The following is a 19,028-nucleotide window of genomic DNA, read 5'->3' as shown; positions in this document are numbered from 1 at the left end:
GGTCAACCTGGAATATGCACCAGTCGGATATACACTGGATGGTACTTCGCATATAATAACGAATCATAAAACAAGGGATCTGCGTGTAATTCATTATGTGGGGCATCAAAATCGGGAACGCGGAAGCGTGAGCGACCTCGTTCACAAAATTTTTACCAGGCTGCAATGAAAGTGGTGAGAAATCGAGGAGTTGCAATGGTTGTGGATCATTCCGAGGCGTGATAGTAGGCTCCTATCTAAAGATCAGCCACCTGTAAACGTGGCTTGTCACATGTGGGCGGGAGCTGTGTGTTAGCCTTCTTAAGCTTGTACGGTTACCAGCAAATTGCCAGCAAACTCACCCGCCAATGGTGGTGGTGACGTGTTCAAGCCCAGAAAGTAATAGATATCGTACGTTCATGATTTTAAGCCAGCCTGTATTGTACCGAGGATTGTGCGAGGACGGCCAACACGAGATTTGTCCATGGCTATGATATTGACGGCAATGAATTGTTTACCGAGTAGCAGAAAGTCCGAGTCAGTGCTCGGAACCAAGTTGTCTTGCAGCGGATTGGTTACCGAATAGCGGAAAGTCAGTGCTCGGAACCAAGTTGTCTTGCTGTATTAAGCATCAACTGAAGCCAATAAGGGTTGGATAGGGAGTACCAAGAGGCCAGCGTACTGTTTTTTAACGGAGACATTTGGGAACTGTGCATGTCAGCTGCACGCGCTAACCTGAAAGGGAATCCCGGGATGGCGGGATTATGACTCAAGGATGACTAAAGGCAATGCGTGAGTAGTGACTTCCAGAAAGGGTAAAGCTTTGACGCAGCAAATGTTATTTCTGTGACTGAGCGATCGGAATACATTGAAATGGCGGCCTAAACTAGTTCATTTCACAACCACGATGGCCGCTCAAAGCAGCTCCACCTTTGTAAATCCTCCAAACTATACGTTTACCTCTCATCGTCTCCATCGAATTCTACATGCCTCTGACAAGCAACCAATTGTCCTTGTAGCATGTGGTTCCTTCAACCCCATCACATATCACCATCTCCGAATGTTCGAGATGGCAAATGACTTCGTTCGGCAGAACACTAATTTTGAGATTGTTGGTGGATATCTCAGTCCTGTTAGTGAGGAATACAAGAAGCCAGGACTGGTTCGAGCCCATCACCGGTATGTGCGGCCTTTGAGCTGCGTAATCTTATCTTTGAACTCGTATGGATACGCGAAATAGGGTCAATATGTGCACGCTTGCTACAGAGCAAGAGTCTTCAGGACTAATGGTCGACTCGTGGGAGGCATTCCAAAATTATCAACGCACGGCTGTCGTCCTCGACCACTTCAATTACGAGATCAATACGATTCTCGGTGGCGTGTCTACCCGTGATGGTGAACATCGTGATGTTCGGATCATGCTTCTCGCTGGATCGGACCTGATAAGCACCATGTCTGAGCCAGGGGTCTGGTCTCATAATGATGTCAGTTACATGCGTTACGCATGTACTCCAAGCTGATGAGCGGATTCCTAGCTCGATCGCATACTCGGACGCTATGGCACGTTTGTCATTGAGCGCACGGGGTCCAGTATGGATCAGGCAACAGACAGCTTGGCGCGCTGGCGCAACAATATCTATCCTATCCCCCAGCTGGTTCAGAACGATGTTTCCTCGACGAAAGTTCGGTTGTTCTTCCGTCGTGGTCTTTCGGTCCGGTATCTCATCCCAGCTGCTGTTATTGACTATATAAAGCAGAACTATCTATACCTAGATGACGGGTCGGGCCCGGAGAAAGAAAAGGGAAAGGACAAGGAGAGTGGAGAAGCTGATCGAGATAGCGGGTCTCAATCACAATTATAACTGGCTTCCAGTTGATACCTCGGATATTCTATTTACCTCGAATGTACATAGAAGAATATGTATTCCCTCGTGCCTGTAACGGAAATTCCACCATCTTGAATACTAGGCAAACCGGTTAGCATCTCGTATACATACATGCGTGTACGTTGTGGTCCACATTGGTGATCCTGACATGGCTTTCGGGCGGGGGGTGAGGAGACTTGCAGAAAAATGTATGGTCCATCTATATATTCCATGCACGATCTACACGTTTTCCAGTCAGGTGGTCCAACCCACACTATAAATGTAATCGAAAGTAACAAAATGTGCTAGTAGATCCCACAGGCTATAGTCGGTGCCGGTCACAATTACCCGGCTTATCTGCAGGATATTTCAGGTAAAAAAGGGGGAGGATATATACTGGATCGCAGATGGACGATCGCGTAACAAGAAAAGGGGGGCCTCGTGAAAGTCCAGCTGTCTCGCAGAAAATCTCCCCTTAGGCCAAAGGTGTCAGACAGGACTCTGTGAGCGCTCTTGTGCAGGTGCGTAAGTAATGGAAATGAAAAAAAAACCGAATACTTGATTGCAATAACTGACATATATATATACTGGTGGAAGCCCTGGTAGCCTGATGAACCCGACCCGGCCCGAAATGAGCTGCGAGAGCGGGTGGTCCCGTGGTGCTTCAGACCCAGTAGATTCGGATCCCCGTTGAACAGTAGGAATGTGGTTACGTAGCTAAGGAACCTGAGTACGAGTATGGTAGAAAATTGTATAAGCTGCCAAGGAAAGGGCATGGCGAGTGGGGAAAAGAAAATTCGAAAGGCGGCAAGGTACAGAAGGCGCGTCGGAGCCCGCTAGAGCATAGTCTAGGCGCTGTGGTAAGCGGAGAAGAGAAACCGCGTGTTGGTGTGACACTGCACGAAGGTCGACGTCTTTGTTCTACATAACCCCACATTTGTACCCCGCTTCCAGGTGGAATTCTAAACTGACGCAAGTGCACTGCATACACACAGGACTCAGGAGAGGTTTACGGATTTAATTAAACACAATGTCAGCAAGAACTTAGAAGACGGAGATAAGAAAGAGTATATCGCTGGTAAAGGGCAAGAAAAACATTGGGAGCTTTTCTGAAAAACGTTGTGTCGAGCTACGGTCAGTCTTGCTGAGCCCTGGGTTCAGCGAGGCCGACTGTGGCTCGACACGCTAGCTCCGAGCAAACTGGTTTAGCGCTAAGCGCTAAGCGCCCGCCATTCGGAAGTGCTCTCGTTTGTCATATAGAAATTCGTTAGTACGGAAGAGAAGCGGAGATACAAACTGACAAAACGGATATTTGCATAATGAATATATATTGACTGTGAGTGAAGGCTACATTTTCTAAGGATCGTTCAACTCTAAAATGTACAATAGTGGTCTAGAGCAAGTCAAAAGCAAGCATAACAGCGTACAGAACAATGAATATCGTCTGTGAGTGGAGACTGAGACGGAAGTAAACTTTCGGAGAATCTTTCCCTAAAATCCAAACAAGAGCGATCGCAAAGGAAGAACTCCCCACAATAAATGGATTGCGGAGGAAGGCCATCATAACGGCTGCTTGAACGACACTTAAGACCATCCGAGTCTTAAGAGCAGATCCTAAAAGGACGGGTATAGTCGGGACTCCTGTCTTCACGTCCTCGTCATAGTCACGCACGTCTGTCATAATCTTTGGAAAACCTTCAGTCGGGAGTACTTTACAAGAAAGAGATTGTCTTACACAATGACAAGTGCGATTAACCGTCGACCAAATGACAGTCTCCATGATCATCCATGGAGGTGCATTATAGGTCGATTGCCATGATGACTGCAGTGCTGAGTTGACGACGAAGAATATTCCACAGCTGTCTTCCAGTCAAAAAATCATAAACCGACAGGATGCGACAGCACATACCCTCGAATAATACCGTCAAATATAGCCTTCATACCAGGAACTCGTTTGATTATGAATGGAGCTTTAGGTGAATCATATTCCACTTCTCCTTCATCATCATTTGCCAGCACCAATCTGTTCAGTACTGTGCCGATCCGCGAAAAGTGAAGCGGCGTCGCCCACAGAAAAGCGGGGGCAGCAAAAGCTATGGCGATGAGCGACATTTTCGGTGGACTTCTCCAGAAAGCTACCACAAGCAGTAACACATTCAACCCCAGAAAAATACGGGCAAGATGGAACAGGGGGGCAAAGCGCTTCATTACAGCCGCACCCCGAGCGCTGATGGCAACTTCTTGATCCTTCAGGTGGTCAACGGCGACAGCAAGAATGTCACATGTCACGCATACGGTGATCTTTTACACTTTGTGATCAGAAAGGACTGTGGAATCCGCAAACAAAGGGCTTACCGGCCTCCAGTCAAGCCGTCCAGCGATCTCGTAGGATAGGAGGGATGAAAGAACAGCACTGGTGATCGCCACTATAATGGGCTGTAGGACCACAGAGGTAATGAAGGTTGAAATCGTGGGCGTAGACATTCTCGTCGAAGGTAGGTTCTCCGAGTTCGCAAGTCCGCTGAGAGGGTGTACGGTGGAGTTGAGGCCCTGTAAGTGGCCTTTTATCATTCCTAAGAGCTTCCGAGAAACTCCAAAATTGGAGAACGTTAACGTACCTCAGTTACATCAGACAAAGGTCAAGACCTCCAGCACCGCTCGACAATAGCTGTGATGTCAGTCTTCCGGCGACTATCAGTCCGGTTGAGCTTTCCACAATATCTCCGTGTCAGGTTGATCTGACAGACTGGCCCTCGATCTCGCCCAAGCATGACTGATCCGAGCTGCTCGCCGACTACACCCATTCCTGCAGTCTCTCGCTGCCTCCGCCTCGCATTCAGACTATTGAAAGCCTAATGTTAAATGGAAGGACCTCGAAGACTCATCGAATGCTGGTGGAGTCTTTGTTGTACGAAATAGCGAACAGCTGTAGTCAGATTCCGGATGAGTGACTTTCCCGTACATCCGCCTAAAGCCCGCAAAATACCGGTATACACAACACCGAGATGTTCGGTTGAGTGTTTAAGTTCAGACCGTCGGTGCGTTTTTTTTTAGAAATTCACCCACAGATCATAATATAAATAAATCTCGGAGTCAATGTGCATTTTGGGCTGTGCCAGCGCTAAGCTTCATGGATTTCTGCACCTGGTATTGCATTAACCCAATAATACGCTGCGGCCTGCACAGTGGGTTTTCAAAAACTCTATGTTCGGTCCCTCGGAGGTCAGTTGAGTTCAACGCGACCGCACGGTGTTTAGATGAGATAACAAGCGAAACTCAGCGGCCATCAATTATTGGAAACACTCAGCACCACACTCAGGCCCGGCTCGGAGGATCTTGAGCAGCACCTCATGCTGAAACGGCGTTATCACACAGCACAGGGCTGCACAAGGCAGGCCGCTAGTACAACGTACTTGGCATCATTTAATAAATTTATTCATAGCATCGTGATGCCACGATTTAGCGAACCGACGATGCCAATACATCACTATATTTTACCGAGGTCCGAACCGAGCAAGATCTAGCGAACTACCAACGATGCCAGGTCCGAACCGAGCATCTAGCGAACTACATACCACGAGTACTGACAGGCTGTTCTCGGAGACATACATTAAAATGTACAGGATCATCAGGCACGGCGTCGAAGAAGTTCATGATATGAGCTTACATAATCACATCATTGTTTGCGTATGGGTTATCCCAAACTAGGCTGTAAGTATTCCCTAGCCTTCACACAATATTATACACATCCTCTATAACATTCAGACGCCCATTTATTCATATAAGTGTATGCGGCATTTACTCGCCTTGAGTACGAACAAATTGCTGAGAAAACAACGTCACGGACTCAGCAGGGCTTATCCCTGGTTTCATGCTATATTTAACGTTGTTGATGCTTGACCGGATTTGGCCACTACCGCGTCAATCAATCCCTTCGCATGAGAGCTGCTCTACAGGATAGGATCCTTGTACTGATCCTGCTGTACAGAGCCAAAGTTGGCTACCCAATTGTAGTATTCCTGAATTTACTTTTGAACCCAATCACGTAGCACTATCGTTCCCTGGTTTCTAACCCCCCTAAATCAAAGTGTTTTGAATGTTTCAGTCCCATTAATATCAAAGTACTGCCTGTAAAATCGCTGAGGCTACTCAAATTTGTCTGAAAATATAGAAACCTAGTAGACTACGGATAAAAAGTTTAGGGATTAGTACTACATGGAAAGTTTAGATAGTCTAAATTAAAACGGGGATGCTCTGCGACAAGGTACCTATAGAACCATGCGAAGATCTGATTATCCTCGCTTACTAGTCTCACACGCAAAGAACGAGGATATAGCCGGCAAAGCAGGGACTCGGCCGCAAGAGGCAGAACGACCCCATGAATTCGGGAAATTTACAACTCCAAAGCATCAAGTACGTATCATACGACGCCACTGAGTGTAACGAGAGACAGGGTGGGTGCGCAAACTCCTGCTATATTAGCGAGACGATAAACTTGAATGAGAAAAGGCAGGAGCCATTTCGAAAACGTCTTGCTAGACAACCACCGCAATATCTCCACTAAACAGGAGGTGGCAATGAAGATTGCCTGGCAGCGGCAGGTTCGTGATGCCGAATTCCACGAGGCAAGGGCTGCAGGGGAAAAGGTTAAGATAAAGATATAGGAAAGAATGAATAGGATCTGAAAGACTGCTTACCCATGTGTAAACCAATTAGACTGGATTAACCGACACCGGTGGTGGTCAAATCAGGAAAGGTCAAGCATTTACTCTACGAGGAGATGGCGTGCACACGCAATGTCACGAACTCAGTGGCTCTGCGGAGGTGATGCCGTTTGTGTTTCTCCTCCGCAAGCCGGCACGATCGGATGGATACCCTAGGCCTGGTAATCCTAGAACGTCGTTGTCAACTCCGACTTGACGCATACCTCGTTGCATTGGCTTCTACCCCTGTCCTCTTTGTAGTAACTAGACCAGTGTTCTGTGCCAAAATGGTTGGCTCCAGTGGGATGTTTTGATTTTCTGTTTTTGTATCAGCCTGATGAGCACGCGAGGACGCACAGTAGCTTTGAAAGCTCTATTCTCGATCCCTCGGAGGACGCGCTGTAAGCTAAAATAAGAATCAGAAACTCGAAGAAGAGGTGGAGAGGTTAAACAAGGCCGCACTACATTTAGACTAGGGTGCGGCCCAGCTGAATTTTACCTTGCTCCGTGGCAGGCGGTGTTCCCTCAGCAGCTTGTTCGTGCTCGAGGCGAATAAAAAACACTATGCTGGACTCATACGAGTAAACCAGATGTCAGACTGTGGGTGGGTGTGTATGACATGATGTAAAGGCTAGAAAACACCAGCATCACGCGATGTGACAACAGCGTGACCGTCTGCTCAATAATTATAAAGTATTTATATACCAATCTATATCAGCATATGTACCCTTCCTCAGCGCTCAGCTTTTACGCGCTGCAAAATTTGAGCTCAACGAGATTGTCGAAAAACATTTGCGAGATTCGCTTTCCTCCCTCCTCAATAAATACATCACGTGACGTTGGTGGTGTTTGACTATCAAGTTCTATCCTTAGTTCACTTGGGTTCCGAGCCACTTACGACACTGAGTACTGAATACTGATTACCGACAGGTTCACGACTCCTTTTTCGTAACCACATCCCTGGCGCCGGTAACTTTCGAAATCATCACACGTTATCAGTTCCGCATCAACATGTCGTTCAACGTTCAACGTTCAAGGGCAATCAATATGCCCCGTGCACAGCGACAGAAGCAGGATTGGCATAGGGTTTGTATTCTGTTCCGGTCAGTGCATTAACTACATTAGCTGTATCCAGGCATAAGCAAGACCGTTTCGAGGAGCTTTTCACTCCAGATCATCAAGATTTAGATGGGGAAGTCAGTGAACGGCTGACCCGCTTTTTCCGTGGGACAGCCACGGGCCTCCGTGTTCTCTCTCTGATAGTTACAGTATTCGTGCCCGACCTCGGGTCCCCATGTCCAGCGGCGGACTGGGAAGTGCAACAAATTCTTTGATATATCATTAAATTGGCCTGACGATGAATATCGGTGAGTGTGTTTTGTTTTCGATTTTCTTAACACGTCCATGCACTTGCAGCGTTGGTCGTGCCCATTTAATGCAGATCTTGGAGCAGAAACTAATTTTGAATCAACGGGGACAAATTCACATCGACCTGTACGCTATCAGCTCGCCTATTTCCTCCTTTGCTATGGGACTCGTGGCGGCAACTCCCTGCAAGCTCATAAGCCATGGACTGGTTTTGGAACTGTGGAGTGTGCGGGCACTACCGGGCCCGGTACTCGTAATTGCCCAAGCAGAATGTTCTCCGCCGTGTCCATATGGTACAACATAGCCATATGATGGCTATTCCTGCTGTTGATGCTGGACCCACTCAAGTAACATTGCGGAGCAAGGTGATATCTAGAAAGGAAAGCGCTGAATATATAGTTTTTCACGTACAATATGTGAGGGACCGTGTGACAGTTGGCTCCACTTCGGATGTGTAACGATCTCTGAAAGACACTGCATACAATAGATAAATGAAAGCTAACGTGGAAAGTTGATGTAGGATATATGGAAGGCGTGCCGTCAGAACTCGTGGTTGAAGACATCGTTCTCGCCCTGCAATGCGGCAGTATCGTCATTCTCCGCCGTTACATGCCCATTGCCTTCAACTTGTCTCCCATATGTGCCACCGGCTGCATCTTCTGGCACCTCCAAATCAACACTTGATCCTGCTCTGCGTGAGTAGGTCGACTCTAGATCACCGCCATCGTCAGGTGTAGAGCGATTCCTTGACTTCTTCTTTCGTTTCTTCTGCTCGGGAGCATTATATGCATCCTCCGTTCTCGCCCACCTATCTTTCTTCTTTTTCTTCTTTCGCGCTGGAGCGTTTCCTGCACCAGGAAATGTATCGTTGAAGTTGGCTGGGTAATGCCAACGAGAACTCCCTGATTCGGCTGAACGCATGCTACCTTCACGTTCAGGGTTGTAGAATGATTCGTCATCAGGCTTCCAGAGAGCACTGCCATTGGCTGGCTTGGTGGAGGGATCCTGTGTTGTTGAACGGCTTGACGCAACTTGGCCTTCCTCCAGAGGCTGCTCATCTAGAGCAGAGTTCGGATTACGGTCGTTGTATCTCCCTGCCCACTGGGAGCGCTGTTCATGACGCTTGATGGTTGAAGTGTCGACAAGGCCATAGCGCTGGACCCACTTGGGTGTGCGGCGGTGATTCTTGTTATTCCTGATATTCTGCATATTCAAAACACGTCAGCACTTTGATCCACAAAACAATGCAGCTAGTGCTCCTATTACCTGTATGTAAAAATTGTGCACGTGTCCTGGGACAAGGAAGTTAATTAAATGCAATTATAACTGTTGTGATTACAGCGCATACCTGGAATGTATCCACAAATCGTGAGTAAGAGATTGAGCCAGAAGTCCTTCCCGAGACCGAACCTTGCTGCTACCGCTGCATTCAAATGGTGGTTTAGCACTCTGGTTCCACGAGAGCATTCCTCACGACAAGATCAGAAATACACACCTAGTGGGGGAAAGAGTGTCCCCATAACGAAGAGTATGACGGCGTACACATGATACCGTTTGACCTTTGGTCTCGCCGGTTTGTTAGTCTTTGCAGGCATGATGGCTCGCCGTGGCCGGAGTTCATGAAAGGGAGTAAGAGGCACAGCCGATGACTTAGCGAGTGCCACTTGGTGTTGCTGGGCCGCCGCAATCTCCGAAAGAGGAAACGACACGTGAATGATGCCGTTACCTAAACAAGCGTCACAACATCGTGTTCAAGCACCGTCCGTTATTGGGCTTCAAAGCTTCAACGGCAACCTCGACCATCCATACTGTGCTCATCGGTGAGCGCGACGTGTATACATCTCGGTGAGTAATGGAATTGTTAGATCTATTTATTTAGGTTCAGTGTCTTCGACAGGAATCGCATTTTGACTTGTTTCGCACTAGGTCTACACTCCGTGCGGGAGGCGCTTTACAATTTACAGTATGGACCATGATGAAAATGAACCGGTGCTCGACCTCTCAGATGTAGTACATGATGAACCTTTGGGCTCAGATGAAGAACAGATCCATAGTGGAGATGAGGTCGACGTGAACGCCCCTTCCTCATTCTCCGATTCATCACACCACGGACATTCGCCACACGATGGCGTGCCCCTTTCCCTCGACCCGTCTGTATCTCCGGAACACTTCTCAGTAGAAATGCTGGAGCGCGAAATCGCCAGTCTCCTTCACCAGAATGCGACCGCTGCATCTGCTGCACTCCTGAGTGCTGCCGCACAGCAACGTCAGGCGCAGAACGAGCAAGACCACGATCCCTCCATTCCGGATTCCGCTCCAGATGACTCACAGAAAGTCAGCGATACTACAAATGCTGGCGATGCTATTTCTGGTCTTGGTCTTAATCTTCGCAGTATCACTGCCATGCTGCAAGCAGCACATGCACACGCTTCGTCCAATGAGCGCCATGCTGAGTCTTTAAAGCTCCACGATGCGGAGCTTGAACATAGTCTACGTACGACGCGTACCGCCCCCGCGTTCCATTCTCTAACGGCTGGCGATGCCGATGACTATATTGTGGATGGTCCTCGAGACTTGGGGCCTCGGGATTTGGACCTCCTTTACCCCACACAAGAGATAAGGAATGACGACCATAATGACGACCGAAATGGGAGTGATACTGCATGTTCACCACAACACAAAACTCGGACGGATGTACCAGACGCCCACGAAGGCGTGCCTGGAGAGTTCAATGATATCAGTGACATATTGAATCATCTTTCATCACACTTTGACACCGAAACAGAATCGGATCCCACTCACGGACACCTCCAGGTACCATCGACCGAAAGCACTTCCCCAATATCTCGTTCTCGTACCACGCCTGCTCAGTCACCCGTGCGTTCTAGCCAACCTTTACCCGGCCCATCGCGCCCCACTCCGCAACCCATTGCCTCTACATCGACAGCACCAAAGAAGTCTCCCGAAAATAAGAAGTCAAAGAAGGGGAGGGACAAAGAAAAAGATAAAGAGCAAAATGTCGAGAAGGAGAAAACAATAAACATACACGCCTGTGAAGAACCACTGTGTCGCAAGACATTCACCCGGAGGAGCGATCTCGCGAGACACATGCGGATCCACACCGGCGAACGACCGTTCGTTTGTAACCATGGCGGATGTGGGAAGACGTTCATTCAGGTTTGTATTATTTATCAAATTACACGCAGTGTCTTACAACTTTCCGGGCACGTAGCGATCTGCATTACACGTTCATCAACGGGTACATACAGGCGAGAAACCGCATTCTTGCGAATATCCAGGGTGTGGAAAGACCTTCGGGGACTCAAGCAGTCTCGCACGGCACCGGCGAACGCACACAGGAAAACGACCTTACAAATGTGAAGATCCAGAGTGCGAGAAAACGTTTACACGTCGCACAACGCTCACTCAACACATGCGAACTCACGATCCAACATGGGAACCAGATCCTAACATGTGGGTATCCAAGCTTAATGTTGTATTCACAGATAATGATTGGATGGCACAGAAAATATAATTTTAAAGCCAAAAAACAAAAAGTTTCTGATACAACAGGGGATCTCGAGTTGGAAGAATCAGTGCGCACTATTTCTGCGCTATTCTCGCAAACTGGTGGCATCGCAACCAGGCCCCTGGAGGCTAGTGCACCGGGTGAGCCGCTTGAAGCCAGAGTGGCAAGTATCAGTGCAGAGATCGCCGCTGCAATTGCCCAGGCATCTTCGCGCGCGCTAGATGAGGACGAAGATGAAATGGAGGAAGAAGAGGGGGTTGACGATGATGATGGCTGGTGCTCTGGGCATGAGATCAGGAGACCTGAGACCATCGTGCCTAATACGAGCGGGATCAGAGGCAGTGGTAGTGACGACAGTGGGAAGGGTTTTGTAGGCGTGGAAGACAACGATGAGGACAGTGACACTTTTCCTATCCCACTACGGACACGCAAGGGTAAGGAACCGGTTTCTTTGGTAGGAATCAAGAGGAAACGATGATCAAGCTCCTGTCGGCCGGCTCGTGTATGTATTGATATTCTGCTTTTACGTATCTGCTGTATAATCACAGGGAACTCATTCACGTTTGGGGTAGTAGGTACCGGATACTGTGAGAACAATTTGCTGAATCTTGACGACGTTCACTGGGAAGCGAATCCACCATCAAGGTACTTATTAGTGCTGTCCGTTTCCATCCGCACAACAGACAGGCAGATATAGCGCTTAAGTATTGTGAAACATTTCCATGTTTCCTCGCTCACACTTTACAACACCCTACCTAGAACTATAATGGCGTCGGTCTCAGAACAACCTCCTAGCACGGACTTGATCACCTTGAGCAGGTGAGCGCGGATATGTTCCGGTGCGAGGCTAGAGATTGACGCGCTTCGCAGACATGTGATGGACGACCAGCTGCGGCTGGGAGCAGCTGCCACGGGAGATCTCACCCTCTTGCTCATCGCTATCCAGGTGACTAGCAAGTTCATCGCGACCAATGTGCGAAAAGCCCGGCTCATCAACCTGTATGCCATTTAACTCCATCCGCGTTAACACCCCTAATATCATCTTCAGTGTCGGCCTTGCTGGCGAGACCAACGTCCAAGGCGAGGAGCAGAAAAAGCTCGATGTTCTGGCTAACGACATCATGGTCAACGCCCTGCGGGCGTCTGGAAAGACCGCAGTCTTGGTCTCGGAGGAGCTTGACAATGCTATCATCATTGAGGAGAAGAACAGGGGAAAGTACTGTGTAGTCTTTGACCCACTTGACGGCAGTAGCAACATCGATGCTGGTGTCAACATCGGGACTATCTTCGGCATTTACCCTGTGGTGCGTCTCTTTCACAAGGGTATCGCCATTGCTCTGATTTGCTTTTGCAGAGACCGGACTCTGATGGAACTATTGGAGATGTACTCAGACCAGGGAGTGAGATGGTTGCTGCAGGATACACCATGTTAGTCGTCTATTTGACTGCCTTTTCAAATATCCTTACATCCATTTAGGTATGGTTCCTCGGCGAACTTGGTTCTCTCCACTGGGTCTGGTGTCAACGGGTACACCCTGGACGCCGCTCTAGGAGAGTTTATCCTCACTCACCCTGATGTAAGAAATGACCTCCTATTTAGCACCCATAATGTTCCTAATCTTATCTCCCCAAGATAAAAATACCTTCTCGTGGTAAAATATACTCCTTCAACGAAGGGAACTCGATGTATTTTTATCCTCCTGTGACCAACTACCTGAACTCGATCAAGTATCCGAAGACTGGTTCTCCTTACTCCGCTCGGTACATTGGGTCCATGGTCGCAGATGTGCATAGGACGCTGCTATATGGAGGAATTTTCGGATACCCTGACGATAAGAAGAGCAAATCTGGAAAGTTGCGATTACTATACGAGGCATTCCCCATGGCCTTTTTGACCGAGCAAGTAAGTGTTTCAGGATCAACTCCGATTAGTTCATTACTTACCGGATGATGCAAGGCCGGTGGAGTCGCGACTACGGGCACCATGCGTATCCTCGACATTATGCCAACGAGCATACATGAGCGGTGCTCTGTGTTCCTCGGAAGTCGGGACGATGTGCAGGATCTTACGAAATTCTATGCCAGTGAGAAAGCCTGATCAAGATTAGCAACCAGTGATATGTTGTTCAATCGAAGTATGTACTGCCTGCCATGTCCAATGGAATTAATTGTTACCAATCACTGCGTGGTTTTTGTGTCGAGACTTGAAGTGAAATTGTGAGTCACGCTTTCTCGGAGGTCGATAATATATCGCAGGCCCGGTCTTCTATCGAGAGTGCTGGCTTACAAAGCTGCTTACAAGTGCATGGTTGGTAATGCCCCAGTATTAAAGCCGAAAATGTCCTGCTTAGTGAATTCTTACGAAATTTTTACTTAAATCCTCAGGGTCTTCGGTGTTCGAATTTGACGAGAGCTGGACGAACGTGAAGTGACGCGATGGTTGCGCGATAGCACGCACTGTCAGTGGGAGGGTCGCGTAGAGCAAGGGCCCTCGACAAGACTCGAGTATTTCATATTGGCAACCATGACTTGGACTGAATCGGATATCGGCGCCGGTGGATCAGATGGTTCCTGAAATCACAAGCAAATATTGTGCTGTCACTGCCTTGTCAGAACCTAACTCGTCCCAATTATTAGTCAGTTCCTGTCAACGACAGCTTAGTGAGCACGCAATAAGTACCAGAAATCTTATCAGTCTATTTTTCAATCACAACCCCATCGTCGCCGTTAGCTGCTGTACACGCATCGCCATAATCAGACGCATAGCTCACGCCATTTCGACTCATTCATGGCTCCGTTGAATTTGCAAGGACTTAATCTTGTTCATACTCCTGCACCACAGGACGCTCATGACCTACTAGCTCCCCCGTCCTTCCCCGACTTCTCAGCCCACCTTGACCTGTGGACAAATCTTTCTTTCGAGACAGAGGAGCCCGTCGCTCGTAACAAGGGAAAGAGAAAGTCGGTGGATGATTCGGAAGATGACGCTCCCGCCTCTCCTTTAGGCCTGCCTACTCATGATGGCCATGAAAACGTCGTGCACCCTGCCAGCACTACCATCACTCCCCAGTCCCAAGTCCAAGCACCACAGCTTGACCTGAATGCGCTGTTGGCTGGATTTGGGATTGATCCGTTCTCACTCCCACAATTGGCACCCTCACCCGCGGAGAACGCGGCAGTCCCATCGCTTGCGCAATTGCTTGCCATGCATACTGCTCAAGGTGGAACTTACTCTATTCCCCCTCCTCCTCCCGTTGTACATGCCCAGCCTACCTCAGAGTCCGCTACTAAGCGGGCTCGTACTTTGAAAAGCTCAGGTACAGAGTCATTCGACCCTGCATCCCCGGCTTCGCCTACTGGGGAAGAGACCCAAGGTGATTACCCCAGTCCAGTATCCGCTGCTGAAGACAAGCGCCGCCGCAATACCGCTGCCAGCGCACGGTTCAGATTGAAGAAGAAGGAGCGGGAAGCGGCGCTTGAGCGACGGGCAAAAGAGCTTGAAGAACGTGTTGTAGAGCTGGAACGCGAGTGCGAAGGACTGCGTAGGGAGAATGGATGGTTGAAGGGCCTTGTGGTGGGCGTAACAGGCGCTAATACCAAATAGGGGGTCAAAGAACGGCACAACGCTGTTGAGCGACGAGTCTTCTGCTGAGTGGGGATTAAGCGCTCTCGGTGTTTGGCGCCGGTGACTTCTTGCCATATCCCTTCGCGAGGTGATGGTTTATGAGGAGCTCGACCTTCTATTGCACGAAGACGATGGAGTATCTTGTAGAGACCGCGGTGGCACGAAGTGGCGGGCACCATGAAGTACTCAATCAGGCTTTGTATTATTATCGATAATTTTTTGATTTTTTACTGTGCAAGTAGACGTTTCATGAACTCGTTATCGGGCTAGCTGCGTCATAGTGTGCAAATATTGTTATGCATGGGAAGTTTCGGAGCTTAGGCCTCGGGCGTGGACATGATGGCTAGCATGGTTGACAATCGTGGGTTTACAATCAGTGCATAACCGACATCATGGCGTATCTCCTATCGTATCGCATCCTGGATAATCCCCAATTGAGTTATTTCGAGGTATGATGACCGTAAGGACTATCTGTTCCACTAGCGGCCGTTTATTTGGCCTTGTTGAATTCAGAAGTCCATACCTAAAGTAGATGTTTATCGTATTTCTCGATTTAGTAGCACTGGTCCGTGCGCTGATTCAGAAGATATAAAAGGGAGCTGTGAACGAGTTGAATCCTTACCACTCTGGCCTTTTGGCTTAGATCAAGTGTAGTATCTGTTCTTAATAGTTTAACCACTATTATGAGGGCACCGCCCTCATTCTTTGGTTATCAAATTTTTGCCGCCCTTGTTCTCACGAGCTCTGCTTGCAACTCGAGGGACATGATGACCTTGCCACTGCACTACCAGCTTGTGTCGTCGGGGGTTCCTTTTTAAAGGAGTTCTTTGTCTCTTTGCTCAGCCGGTTACTATGTGGTCCTTTGACTACCTATGGCCCTTAGCAAACAGATCATAGACTCTTGGTAGATTTATAGTTGAACTTAACATTTGTTGCAATAAATGCAGTCGGCTCTTGAAATTAACGCATCATTGTGCTGCGGGATAGTGGTGCCACTTGGCGCTAGCGGCGAGTGTGATGAACCGACCGGGAGGGTTTCGCAGCTCTTACCACCATCGTTCCTATAGCTATGGGTACAGAGCTATCGCTGTGGCTCAAGTTCCTCAATCAAGTATGCTCCCAGTGTCTCGACCAAGAGCAAGTGCTGAATCCAATTCCTACAGACGTCCATAATCGTATGCACCTTGACTACTGCAGCCATTCTCCATACCCGCTCAGCGGGTGTCATATATTTCGTGACCGGCGCAGTCTTATGTTCAGCGCTTGCCAAGTCCATAAAGAAGGCAATACGGCAGGAACGCCCATTGAAGGACTCTGGACGCAAAGTGACCTATGGGTGCGTTCCATTTCCTGCGACCCATATTGTCTAATTGCATCGTCGACGCGCTCCTGCAGGATGCCTAGCTCACATGCATCCGCCTGCACCTTCTTCGCTGCATATATTACGATGGCTTGCCTCCAGCTACCCGTTCACCCTACATTTCCCAGTTCCATTATGTTCGTTCCAGTGGTCATCTTACCATGGACATTCATGATAGTCCTGTCACGGGTTCAGCTGGGCCATCATACATGGCCGCAGGTTGCAGCAGGAACAGCCCTCGGAGTCTGCTGTGCTAGCTTCTGGTTCAAATTATGGGTGGATGATGCGGCTGGCGTCAAGACTACTGCTTGGGAAGTCGAAGCGATGGTGAGATCATGGCTTGGACAATGATCTCAGGAGCACATATATATCCGTTTCCTACGCTTGGAGATGATTCATTTCATGACTGGTGGATCAGGCAAGCAAGTGACTTGTCCTTTGCGTTTCAATCTTGCACTAATTTTGTTTCGGAAAGGTTTTTTAGATGTACAGTGAACCTCTTCACAATTGTTGTTTCATCGTTTCCTCGTTCTTGTCGTCAAACAGAGTTGTACAAGTCAGCATTGTCTCCTGCAACAGTTTCCGGAATGCCACCTGAAGTCCTAGATATGAATCACCCTCTAGATGTACGCCTACAAGCGGAATATTGCTATGTAGTGCCCTTATTGCTATAGGTAGGAATAAATTAGACTACCTGCTGTCTTCAATCGAGCATAGTCGTCGATCCCTCACATTGAACATGGATAAATATGCATAACGTCTTCATGACTATCTCTACAAGTAGGACAACGATTACATGAGCTCTTGGCGACTAATTTCATGTCGCGTGACCGACGCGTTACGTGTGACGCGCCTCCTTGAAAGCACGCAGTTTCGTTTCTCATATTTCTTTTCACTCGTACTTTGTCCAAAATCGAAGATGAGCCTGCGCCGATTTGCACAGGCCAACAATGCAGCAAATACTCCAGGATCACCACTTCCTTCGTCGCCTAGGTTGAATGGTGCAACTTATACTCCAGTCACACCCCGCCCACGCGTGTCATATGTTCATTCTCCATCTTCTACTCCTTCCATATCTTCCTCTACGCCATTCGACTGGGATGCTGCACGGTCAAGGAGACCACCGCCCTACGCTTCACCTCTCAGCGCAAAGCGTAAATCTCGCACGAGTACCATCCCAGATGGGCTCAGGCCACTGCCAAAGAAGGTTGTGAAAAAGAAAGGCATATTTGAGAGGTCGGTGATTGTTTCGAGTGTTTGCGCATAGTCAATTGACGACTTAAATGCACCCGTCATCGCACAGAATCACAGCGTTCCCTTCACAGATTATGTTCGAGATCTCACTATTTCCTCACAACGTACCCATGCCGGCTCCGAGAACGACCGGATGGCTCATCGGGTCTAGCATGCACCTGCTGCACTTTTGTCTGCGTGTATCTCAGATACGTGCCACGGTTGACTCGGACATCGGCTGGGAAGACTTGTATTGGGAACGTAGCCAGCAAAGCTGGTTTGACTGGGTAAGCTACGCTCGACACTGAATCTTACCTGTTCTTACAGATCTCTCGCAGACCGTTCCAATGACAGGCGTTCTCTTGGTTGCCTCGACGTTGAATGCAATGCACCTTTTTACGCAAAGTAAAACGTATCGCCTTCATCGTCGAACCAAGGCGGACCCCGTTTCCTCGCCACACACCACGTTTGTAACCTCTCCTGCACGTGTCCGACCCCTTTCTTCCGACGAGCCTTCCCAGATGGCCTCCTTCCAAACGCGCATCCTGCGTGTGATAAAAGTCGTCATCATTTTCCTATGGACATGTTTCATCTCCTTCTGGAAATTCCTGCTTGGCATTTCCACTCCCACGCCTTCATCATCTTCACCCGCCCGAGGCGCACCTGCAGATCAGATTCAACAGCTTGAGGTCTGGACTCCAGGAGAGCTTGAGCGTGTGCTTCTTAGCGTATATTCTCCTGTCCATGCTCTTATATGGATGTCTACGGGTCCTACGAATTGGATGCTTATGACTGCTGTGATGGGTGCCGTGGGCGTGCAAACTAGCCTTCTCATACAGGCTTATGAAGGTCTCGTGAAGGATCGTGCTATTCTTGCAGCTGAAGTCATGCATGAATATAACGAAGGGGTGAGTTATCGTCAGGTCTTTGGTAGGACGTCTCCCGCTAACATGATCCTTATCTCAGTTCGTCTACCCGCGAATGAATGTTGTGAAGAAAGACGTCGCTGTCATGACGCATCAATCTGAGATGATAAATATCTGGGAAGACTAGCGATCCCAGATCATCATCTCGAAAATAGCTAGAGTCAAGTCATCCATGAGAAAGTATACCTGCATGTAGATTGGACTATCATCAGTACATTCACCCTAATATTCTGGACCTATCAATTAATATTAGTGCCCGAGACCTGATATACATATTGATCTGTGTATTTTATTCGTACCAGCTTGTCCCCAGCTAGTACCAAACCACTCGCATATTATTCATCTACGTTACTCACAATTCCGTCCTTTAAGCTCGTTGATAATCGAGCTCCATTCATTTGTGCATTAGTCTTGATTTAAATCCAATAAGATGTGACTGG

At 48.4% G+C, this 19,028-nt stretch overlaps 9 protein-coding genes across 9 annotated transcripts; 7 read left to right on the top strand and 2 right to left on the bottom strand.

Moving 5' to 3' along the window:
• Positions 1-841: 841 nt before the first annotated feature.
• Positions 842-1,952, top strand: F5891DRAFT_1170016 (uncharacterized protein). The gene is made up of 3 exons (XM_041365502.1): positions 842-1,158; positions 1,220-1,463; positions 1,515-1,952. The coding sequence occupies exons 1-3, from the start codon at positions 887-889 to the stop codon at positions 1,839-1,841; spliced, it is 843 nt and encodes a 280-aa protein (XP_041231219.1). The 5' UTR covers positions 842-886; the 3' UTR covers positions 1,842-1,952.
• A 1,195-nt stretch (positions 1,953-3,147) lies between these two features.
• F5891DRAFT_620029 (uncharacterized protein) lies at positions 3,148-4,586 on the bottom strand. The gene is made up of 5 exons (XM_041372490.1): positions 4,463-4,586; positions 4,200-4,405; positions 3,754-4,145; positions 3,580-3,703; positions 3,148-3,528 (listed from the first exon to the last, which is right to left on the bottom strand). The coding sequence occupies exons 2-5, from the start codon at positions 4,326-4,328 to the stop codon at positions 3,238-3,240; spliced, it is 936 nt and encodes a 311-aa protein (XP_041231218.1). The 5' UTR covers positions 4,329-4,405; positions 4,463-4,586; the 3' UTR covers positions 3,148-3,237.
• Positions 4,587-6,222: 1,636 nt separating this feature from the next.
• On the top strand, positions 6,223-7,881 carry F5891DRAFT_1170014 (uncharacterized protein; the record flags this gene model as incomplete). Its single annotated transcript, XM_041365501.1, has 8 exons — positions 6,223-6,298; positions 6,354-6,445; positions 6,561-6,729; positions 6,809-6,837; positions 6,881-6,948; positions 7,062-7,155; positions 7,478-7,650; positions 7,683-7,881. 8 exons carry the CDS (start codon positions 6,223-6,225, stop codon positions 7,879-7,881), a joined length of 900 nt encoding a protein of 299 aa, XP_041231217.1.
• Positions 7,882-8,455: 574 nt separating this feature from the next.
• Positions 8,456-9,510, bottom strand: F5891DRAFT_943037 (uncharacterized protein; the record flags this gene model as incomplete). The annotated part of the gene is made up of 4 exons (XM_041374456.1): positions 8,456-9,118; positions 9,182-9,207; positions 9,264-9,338; positions 9,411-9,510. 4 exons carry the CDS (start codon positions 9,508-9,510, stop codon positions 8,456-8,458), a joined length of 864 nt encoding a protein of 287 aa, XP_041231216.1.
• A 370-nt stretch (positions 9,511-9,880) lies between these two features.
• F5891DRAFT_1125712 (uncharacterized protein) lies at positions 9,881-11,922 on the top strand (the record flags this gene model as incomplete). The annotated part of the gene is made up of 3 exons (XM_041364000.1): positions 9,881-11,092; positions 11,148-11,389; positions 11,442-11,922. The coding sequence occupies 3 exons, from the start codon at positions 9,881-9,883 to the stop codon at positions 11,920-11,922; spliced, it is 1,935 nt and encodes a 644-aa protein (XP_041231215.1).
• A 288-nt stretch (positions 11,923-12,210) lies between these two features.
• F5891DRAFT_1125711 (fructose-1,6-bisphosphatase class 1/Sedoheputulose-1,7-bisphosphatase) lies at positions 12,211-13,542 on the top strand (the record flags this gene model as incomplete). The annotated part of the gene is made up of 7 exons (XM_041363999.1): positions 12,211-12,263; positions 12,315-12,443; positions 12,493-12,748; positions 12,799-12,872; positions 12,922-13,021; positions 13,078-13,347; positions 13,402-13,542. The coding sequence occupies 7 exons, from the start codon at positions 12,211-12,213 to the stop codon at positions 13,540-13,542; spliced, it is 1,023 nt and encodes a 340-aa protein (XP_041231214.1).
• Positions 13,543-14,059: 517 nt separating this feature from the next.
• F5891DRAFT_1005593 (uncharacterized protein) lies at positions 14,060-15,534 on the top strand. Its single transcript, XM_041360399.1, has one exon. It carries the CDS (start codon positions 14,233-14,235, stop codon positions 15,046-15,048), a length of 816 nt encoding a protein of 271 aa, XP_041231213.1. The 5' UTR covers positions 14,060-14,232; the 3' UTR covers positions 15,049-15,534.
• A 144-nt stretch (positions 15,535-15,678) lies between these two features.
• On the top strand, positions 15,679-17,209 carry F5891DRAFT_619878 (uncharacterized protein). The gene is made up of 3 exons (XM_041372488.1): positions 15,679-16,180; positions 16,233-16,405; positions 16,465-17,209. Exons 1-3 carry the CDS (start codon positions 16,139-16,141, stop codon positions 16,778-16,780), a joined length of 531 nt encoding a protein of 176 aa, XP_041231212.1. The 5' UTR covers positions 15,679-16,138; the 3' UTR covers positions 16,781-17,209.
• A 76-nt stretch (positions 17,210-17,285) lies between these two features.
• Positions 17,286-19,025, top strand: F5891DRAFT_1138278 (uncharacterized protein). The gene is made up of 4 exons (XM_041364852.1): positions 17,286-17,665; positions 17,733-17,949; positions 18,001-18,570; positions 18,629-19,025. Exons 1-4 carry the CDS (start codon positions 17,349-17,351, stop codon positions 18,713-18,715), a joined length of 1,191 nt encoding a protein of 396 aa, XP_041231211.1. The 5' UTR covers positions 17,286-17,348; the 3' UTR covers positions 18,716-19,025.
• The last annotated feature ends 3 nt before the right edge of the window (positions 19,026-19,028 follow it).

Source organism: Suillus fuscotomentosus (genome assembly GCF_016647785.1).
Source record: "Suillus fuscotomentosus strain FC203 chromosome Unknown F5891scaffold_6, whole genome shotgun sequence".
In the NCBI taxonomy this organism is placed as follows: Eukaryota; Fungi; Basidiomycota; class Agaricomycetes; order Boletales; family Suillaceae; genus Suillus; species Suillus fuscotomentosus.
This window is presented reverse-complemented; position numbering and strand designations above follow the sequence as displayed.